The sequence below is a fragment of the Gossypium raimondii genome, chromosome 4, assembly GCF_025698545.1.
Source record: "Gossypium raimondii isolate GPD5lz chromosome 4, ASM2569854v1, whole genome shotgun sequence".
Taxonomy (NCBI): Eukaryota; Viridiplantae; Streptophyta; class Magnoliopsida; order Malvales; family Malvaceae; genus Gossypium; species Gossypium raimondii.
Window position 1 is genome coordinate 41,479,517 of NC_068568.1, and position 9,441 is coordinate 41,488,957.

The 9,441-nt window shown below is 28.9% G+C and overlaps 1 protein-coding gene across 1 annotated transcript; it reads right to left on the reverse strand.

Annotated features, from left to right (window-relative positions):
• Window positions 1-1,234: 1,234 nt before the first annotated feature.
• LOC105781040 (cyclin-dependent protein kinase inhibitor SMR6) lies at window positions 1,235-2,011 on the reverse strand. Its single transcript, XM_012605613.2, has one exon. The coding sequence runs from the start codon at window positions 1,763-1,765 to the stop codon at window positions 1,424-1,426; it is 342 nt and encodes a 113-aa protein (XP_012461067.1). The 5' UTR covers window positions 1,766-2,011; the 3' UTR covers window positions 1,235-1,423.
• Window positions 2,012-9,441: the final 7,430 nt, after the last annotated feature.

The following is a 9,441-nucleotide window of genomic DNA, read 5'->3' on the forward strand; positions in this document are numbered from 1 at the left end:
GGTTAATATTCAATAAATAAGCCTAAACTCTCACTCTTTTTTTTACCCTTTATATTAATAAATTTTAGTAGGTATTTACTTCTTTTAGATCATGGAGAGGATAATAGGATATCATGTCTAATCCATTACAACCAAATATATGGATTTTTTTTAATGACAAACATGTCTGAAAGTCTTATCCACGCTATTCACTATCTGTAGTTAGCCATCAATTGCTTTGAAAAAAAATATATGCTTACAAGCCCTGGCATTGGATTCCATGGTTTTCTTTTTAACAAAAGCTGGAAAACACCAAATTCCGATAGTTAAAACACTACATATCTATATATATAATCCACCAGACTTTAGAAACTGTTCTGTTTTTTTTTTTTTTTTTAAATCTGTGTCTTTGCCATATAGCATGGAGACAAAAGATTTTTATTAGCTGGAAAGTTTAATTATCAAGTTTGAATGGTACTTTGATATTACTTCCAAACGAAAAGCCTAAAGGAAAGAGTTAAAAGGAGTTTCTCGTTGTCAAAAACCACATTCATTCTAATCCACCACTCATTTTTACCTTAAATCAGTTTATAAGGATTACGGTAAATATCGAATAACGATAAAATTTTAAAATATTTGTAACCTCGTGTTGCAGTCTATATTTAAACCCTAACAGGTTTACTATGAAGTTCCAGCCAGGTTAGAAGTGGGTCACGTACAGAGATTAAAGATGGTATTTGCAGAGGTACTTTGAGGCAAGTTCAAATAACAAAACAGTGTTAAATAGGCTCCGAGTTTAATTTCAAGTTTGAAATTTTTGTTTTGGTACCATGTCATCTTTTGACATTTTTTTTACTGAAAATATCTAATGCCAATCATTTACCGAGAGCCTGCAACTAGCCCTGCACTGATCAGTGAACAGAGAAAAGAATTTGATGACCCAACACTATAGAAACTTGTGATGAATTATACTGCTAATGGAGCAAATTCGAAGGCACGTTTGGCCATTGCTCAGTCACTAGACCTGTTTTTTCCCTTACAAGTTAAATGGTACAAGATTCTGTAGCTAAACTCGAATGACACAAACCTCCAATAATTCTATCCCCTCAAAAAAATCCCAAATCTTTTCATTTGCATAACATCAAAAAAGAAATAGAAAAAGAAACTCGCCATTCACCACCATTTTTTAAGGTTCAATTCCAACACAGCAAACATCATAATCCAAACCAGTCTCATACAAGCACCAAGCAAGAAATAAAGTATGAACTTAAACTACACTAGTTATTTCATAAATATATGATATCTTTGTACACCTTTTAAACCCTCTCCACTATATTGCTTAGAGAAGGAGTTACTAATGCAAAAAAAGACCCCCCCCCAAAAAAAAGATAACATAAACCCTAGAATGCTAAAAACACACGAACTTTACTCTAAAATGTCAAACTCAAATAGGTTTCTCGACATGGCGGAGCTTGAAAACTGATTCCAAATCAGGAGGTGTAAAGAAGTCTCTAACTCCATTATAATGGCGTCTTAAAGGAGGCCTGCGTTTTCTTGGCGGTGGAGGGCAAGGTAATTTCTCTGGTATTCTTGCTTCTTTTGAAGTTGGAGTCGTTGAACAAGCTTCTTCTTCTTCTTCTTCACCGTCATCTTCTCCACTTTGTTTTCCTCTTGGCTTTGTGTTTATTAGCTTCAATGATGTCCGTATAGCAATACCCGCTATTACCCATTTTTTCCCTTCCGAATCTAGTACTCCATCCACTTGTGATTTTTTCGAAAACCCCATTTTTTATCACGAAAAAGGGGATTTTGAAGCAAAAAACAAACAATAAAAAGACACCCAAGGTGAGAAAATGGAAGAAAATAGAGGGAAAACAGGGGAAAAGCTAATGGGGTTTTTTAAAACTTGGGCTAAAATCAACAAGAAAAAATATGAGTTTTTGATCAAAAACAGAGGAAATGGAATAAGAGAAAAGGAGAGAGCTTTGAATCAGTGGGGGGAAAAATAGAAAAAGAGAGAAAGGAGCTTATATTAATATTTAAGCTTTGATTTTGTGAAGTGAAAAAGAGAAAAGAAGGGCGGCTAGCTGCCCGGATATTTACGGGCAGCCGAAACCGAGTGAAGAGTGTTTTTTTTCTTTTGGCGCCAAATTGGGCAAGTCTAATGAGCAACGGCTCTTATTCCCGCCGAGGTTTATGAACTTCCCATTTTGCCCTTTGTTTTTGACATTATTGATTTCTGGGAAGTGATGCCCTTGCCTGCCAGTGGGGGCACAATCACCGGCGTATGGGCGAAAGGAGTTTACGTGACGACACCGTTTGGCATAGTAGTACTAGTTAGAAAATTGCTGAGCTTTTATTTTTGGAATTAATTAGGCATCGCCAATTAAGCCAAAAATCAAGGTCTATTCTGCAACTAATTTCTCGAGAAATATCCGCTTTATTCTCAATGGAATTTTTTGATAAAGAAAATAAAAATTTTCAACTTTATAGTAAGTGATCTTACACATCCCATTTATGTTTTAAGAGACTATGTCTTATGGTATTAATATTTCGAATCTAGATTATCGGTATATTGATTGGGTTAATGTTTTTAGATTTTTTACTTGTGTAGTTTTTAGTTTTTAATTTTAAAAAGTAAACTTTATTTTATGCATTTTAGAGTTTTTCATAAATATTTAAAAAAACAATAAAAGTTGAGAAATTATTTGATACATTTTACCGGTACAAGCAGAAAGAGATTGACATAAATCGAAAATAAAAATAATATACTACCAATATATTAATTACTAACTTTTATATGATATTTACACCATAAAAAATATATATGTATTTCTTTTCATATTTTGATTCCATAAATCGTGTTGATTTTCAAAGTTTCCGACCATACTTAAAACCAGTGTCAACAGTGGAATTAATTAATTGATGAAAGATTCCCCAACAAAATTAATTTCTATTCATTTATAAACCTATATTTCTAGGTTTCAGCTATGATTTGATCCAATGTCTTCTTTAATTATTTCAATCATAATTAAGAGAAATAAATCTATATAATAAAGCAAGGTACATGGGTGATATTGGTGGAGGGCAAGAAGGAAATGTAAAGAGAAAAACATTTTGGGTTTGTTTTAAACATAAATTTATAATTGTATATTTTCTCATTTTATATTTACATCTTCTTAATTTTCTTGTAAAAGGAATTTTGAATTGACGATAATTTTTTATTGTTAATTATATTATTAAGTTGACATTAAAATAATTTATTAGTATCTATTTCTATATTTAATTGTTTTATTAAGTTTATGTTAATTTTAATTATGTTACCAACTCGATAATGAATTTACCAAAAGTTTGTCATTGGTAATAAGTAATAGATATTATTTTAATGGTAATTTTTCATTTCATATAAAACGTAAAAATACTTGCACATAACAAGATTCAAACCCAAAACATTATAATCTTTAAAGTTTACCATTTCAATCAAATGCATTTTTTGTTGTTGTATCATTTCAGTCTTTTCCCTCCATGCATAATGCTTCTTAACCCTTCTTTCTTCTAGAACGTGTAACACGCCAAACCTAACCCTATAATAGGATCCGAATATGGTGTGTCACTACTTAAAATCAAATTAACTTTAAAACATTTTGGCTAAAGCTTTATATAATTCTTACAAAATTATAAATATAAGGCATATATTAGTTGTTACTTTACCAAGGTTTGAATGAAAACATCAACAATTTAAAAAATTATATACAAACCATACTTTGTATAAGTTTAAATATAATAACTTCATTAAACATAATATATTAATTTAAAAACTAAGTATTAATGCTTCGTAGAAATCTCATAAAACAGAGTCTTATCAAAACAAAAGTTCTTAGTACAAATAATTTCCAAATACACTTATGCACCACCCCACGAGTCATGCATGATACAAAACAAAGCAGTCAGCTCACAATAGCAGCAAAGCCTTCTTTCAACCAACAAGCTTGAGAAGGAAAAGGTAACAAGGTAAGTTCATACGAACTTAGTGAGTTCCAAAGAAAATCATACATAACATTACTGATAGTACAATTGAACCTTTCTAAAGCATTTACACACATTCATATAGTACGCCCAATTACATATACAGAACACTGACAGAATCAGTACTCCAACTTGCTCACTTGGGTGTATACTGTACGCCAACTCAACTTAACTCAGACAAATCCATTCTCATGCTAGCCACATACCCAAAATTCAGAATCATATCATTCAGTGTTATTCATATACATTCTCCCCCTTAACTCCTCATATCATTTTCATTCAGATCAATATGTTTTATTGTGACATGCCAATCCAGTTTGCAATATAGTTTCCCTACCGGAGGCTACACAAACATATCTCCTTATCTCCATCACCTCATATCAATTCATATTCTATCATACATATCAGAAGTAGATGATAGTGGCTTAAGCATGAAGAATGGCGCTTACTTTATATCACAAACAGACTGCACTCAAACTGAAGAGTTTGGATAACCATTATCCACACATCTTTCATTCGTTACAAAAGGGGATTACTTACTTTACACAAGTTATAAAATAAAGAAAATTACAACACATGGATGTAAAAAGGAACTTACCAGAAACTCTAACACAAGTCTATAAAGCAAGTCATTTGCCTTTATTACTTAGACATTCGTTAACTTCTTGAGCTAAAATAAAGATAATTAAACATATTAGATCATTAATCAATCAAATCTAATCATGCATGCAAGAATCAACAACGCTCAATCCAAAATCAAGAAGATCATGCATGCAGAATGAGAAATACGTAAATGACTTAAAGGGTAACCTAGGGTTCATCAGTAATTACCATTGAGATGGTACTAACGTAGAAGTTAGTTAAATATTGCGAACCTTACTTCGAAGAGGTTTTCTAAACTTAGGTTTTTAAGGAGTTTTTAGAGGAAATCAATGAAGAAGAAGAAAATGTAAAAATGTTCAGGAAGACCACCACTATCTTTATATACTTAAGCTCGAAAACAAGAATTAGTGGAAAAATCAAATAATTCCACTAACACTCTTGGTTCCCATGATTAAATGCACTTAACATAATTTAAGTCTTATTATCTACAGTAGTCTAATTTTTTTTCTAACTAAATCTCAACTTAGCTAACCAAATTACCATACTTAAATAATAAAAAATCTAAACAACTACGAACTTAACGAGTTTGCCCAAAGCATGGGCGGATACTTAACAGAAAAGTTCGCCAAACCACAAAACCCGCCAAAACTAAGAGTTCGCCAAATAGTGTAATACACATAATTATATACTTAGCCAAGACAATCATGTTACTTACTCATGTCTATCCTTATTTTACCAATTATATGCCAAATAGTAACCAGATATAGAGACTTCGTCGGACAGGCTGTTATAGAACGAACCAGAGAAAAAAAATGAAAGAAGACTAAAAAAATGAAAAGAATATCCCGGAGAGAAACGTTTCACCTTTATATAATACTCTGCACTTTCTTCATTGATCACAATTTCAATAGCCAAGTGTACATGTCCATAATCACCATGTCTCCCACTAAGATATATTCCTAGTTAAAACTTAACGGAACCAAGGTTGAAATCCAACTTTTCCACAACCAACTCGCCAGTTTCTCTTATTTCCACTAGAACTCGCCCAATTTGTAAGCTTTTCAATTTAGTACCTACAATCACTATTACAACTTAAACTTGACATATCAGGGTGTGATAGGTACACGTAGTGCATCATCAGATAAATTGAAGCAATCACACTGACATGTAATTGCATCATCGGATAAATTTGAGTAATCATACTGGCACATAAGTGCATCATCAAATATACCGAAGTATAAACCTATATAGTTAATAGAGTAACCAATTTTCCAATTTTCCCATTTCATCACATAGTTCAATTCACATCCCATCATTCTCAATTCAACATTAATTCATCATATATCAGTTAAGCCATACAATAACATAATTTAGCTCAATTTCATACAAATTTCCTATATTAGTTAAGCCATACAACTTTCTATTTTATTCAATTTAATCCATGTCTCGATATTCACTCTCAATCGAAACAATTCAATTTAAAAATCCATTAAAAAATCACCTCAATATTATATTATGCAAATTAACACGAACATGCAAAAAATAAATAGTTTTTGAATCATAGAAATACAAATCGAAAGCTTGCATCACTTGTTGTCGACTATCGCATTTCCTTTTGCTCTCAACGGTCCTACGTTATCTTTAGCTATGGATAATATATCAATAATAATACAATATCAGATTCCACATCAAATCACATTTAGTTTCAAATTCATACATATTTTTCAAATTATGCAATTTAGTCCCTAAAACCAAGACAAGCATAACTTCCAATCTAGACCTTCAGATTAAAATATGATTTCACAATTATTCATTAGGGCCCTCCTATTTTTCATTTCTACTGTCAATTTTACATTTTATTCAATTTGGACCCTAATATACAAAACTATCAATTAAGCTTTACAATTTAGCCTTTTCCTTAAATAAAACTTAATTTTTATCAATTTCATACCTAAATATTCAAGAAATCAACCATGGAAACTTTCTAAAACTTTAATAGTTTCACAAATAGGTACACGAGACCTAAATCAAGCTCCTATGACCTTGAACCTACAAAAATTACAAGAAAAGGACCCAAATGAACCTACCAATTTTGGCTGAATGTTTTCAAAGCTTCCACAAGGTTTTTATTTCTTTTTCATACCTTTATTTTTCATATATATATATATATATATATATATATATATATATACCTTGTTTAGTTTTTAATTAAAATTAATTAATTAATTTTGATTAATTAAACATAAACCTTTAATTAAATAAACTAATGGCTTATTAAATCACCATCCACTATCATCCATTTTAATTTGGTCTAGTTTCCATTTTAATCCCTTAACTAATTGCAATTTAAGTCCTTAAATCATTTCCTAATTAAAAATCTATAGCAATTAAACTTTTATAATTTAGTCCACGAACCTTAATTAATCACTAATTCGACTAAATTACCTATCTAAAATTCAATTCAATGGTACAATAGCTCCATAAATATCTCTATTAAATAATTACAAGCCCGATTTATGAAAACAAGGTCCCGAAATAATAATTTCGACACCACTAATTTTTGGATTGTTACAAGATTTTATTTTGTTTTTATTTTATTTCTTCTTTCTTGTTTAAGATTTTGGGTGCCATTGGTTCTACATTTAAATGAGCATTTCTTACCCTTACCTTTAATTACCTTTAAATTGTGTATATCAATTGTTCAATTGAAATGTCTATTTTGGTGTTAAGCTTTATTATGTGTTAATATTGCTTGTTAGTTATTTGATGAATTGATTGTTAGATTAAGTTAATGTCTATGCTTGATTGTTTGGTTGTTCTTTTATATCGAAATGCTTCATATGCTAGAATTGATGCCTTTAGTGAAAAATCTAGATAAACGAGAATGAAAAGAGAGTTTATCATTACATAGTTCGATAAAATTGTGTCAAATAGTGAGATTGAGAGACGATTTAACACCTAAATGAGAGCCTAGGTGGTATCTTTTAGTCTAGGATGAGACTTAGAGGAGATTTTTAGCCAAGAGTGACAAACAATATAATCGGTATAGATTTATTGGCTTAGTTAGTAACCAACGAATCAATCGACCATTGGTTTATTCATTTACACTGTCTAAAATAATAGGAAGAAAGTTTAGCTTAGTTTGTTTAATTGATAATTTAAATTTAGTTTATAAACAATTTATATTTGAATTTGCACTAATATTTTCCAACTTGATTAGATCAGTAATTGCTAGCTTATAATTAATTTAACAAACATTTTTACCAATTTGGCAACCCTTTGGGTTCGATCCTTGAAATACTTGGAGTGTTCCATTGTAACACTTATAAATATTATAACTGATCTGTTATACTTGCAGTAAAAGTCACTTTTAAATCCTTATATTTTGTGCTAATTCTCTACTCGGCGTTCGTACGCCGTGGTGCGGCCAGACAACCATTGATCTTCAAACCAAATAGATAAGACTAATTGGAGGTTGTACATCGGTTGAATAAAACAGTGGCTAAGATTCTTCATTGAAGAAAAATAATCAAAAAAAAAGTAGAAAAGATGAGAAGAGAAGAAAAATAAAGAAAGAAAAATGTAAATACTTTCAATTTAATTACTTCAGTAAAATAGATTTCACATTTTTTTAATGTAATTGTCATCAGATTTTTTTAATGTTCATTATTATTATTTTGGGCTTAATTTTTTTGGTATAATTAATTTTATCATTCATTGTATTATTTTAAATAAAATAATCTTGACAAAAAAGTGACATGTGTCATCATTTTAGTGGTCCACATACCTTGACAAGTTGAAAATTAACACCGTTAGTAAGAGGTACCACATTGATAAACGACATAAAAGTATAGGTACCAAAATAAACATTTTGAAAGTAAAAGTACCACCTTAGAAGATTTGATAAAATTCAGGTACCAAATATAACATTACTCTTCTTTTATTTGTTACATATATTCTTTACTCATGTTATGGATGTGAAAAATCTAATATTAATAATTACGACTTGATAATAACAAAAATCATATTAATTAACTATTAATTAACATGATATATAGTATGTTAATATGAAATTGATTAATTTGGTAATATTTTTAAAAGTTATATTTTAAAAATAGGGATAAATATCATACTATACATGAACTTTGATCCAAGGTGTAATGTTATATGTCAATTTTGATTTTATGCAATTTTATATATGAAATATTGATTTGATTCAGTTTTCACAAATCATTGATAACATTATTGAATTAACACAATTTTACGTTTATATATTGCATACACAAATAATTATATTATTCTAATATAAAAAATTGTATTCATTTTTTACATGTGTATAGTTGAATTAAAATTAAAATTTCATGTATATATATGAATCGCAACTCAAGTTTCATGTATATAATTACACAAAATCAAAATTCATGTATCAAATTACACATTGGATCACATTTTATGTATAAATTTGGTATCTATCCTAAAAAATAAAATAAGATATTATTAATTAATAAAAATAATTAATGTAAATAGATAAATTAAAAATAATAAAATCTAAGTTCTTTATAAGTAAATGTTTTAATTAAATAAATATAAAATTTATAAATAAATAAAATTTTATTTTAAATATGTTACTAATTATTCATGTTAATATGTTTTTTATATTTAATATAAAATAAATATGTGAGATTAACATTATATATATAAAAGATAATATCAACATATTAGTAATCTAATAGTATATATAATGTATAAATTTATTTATTCTTACTTTATATGTCAAAACTCAAAAATAAATACATTTTATAATAAAATTTATATTTAATAATTAAATTAAAA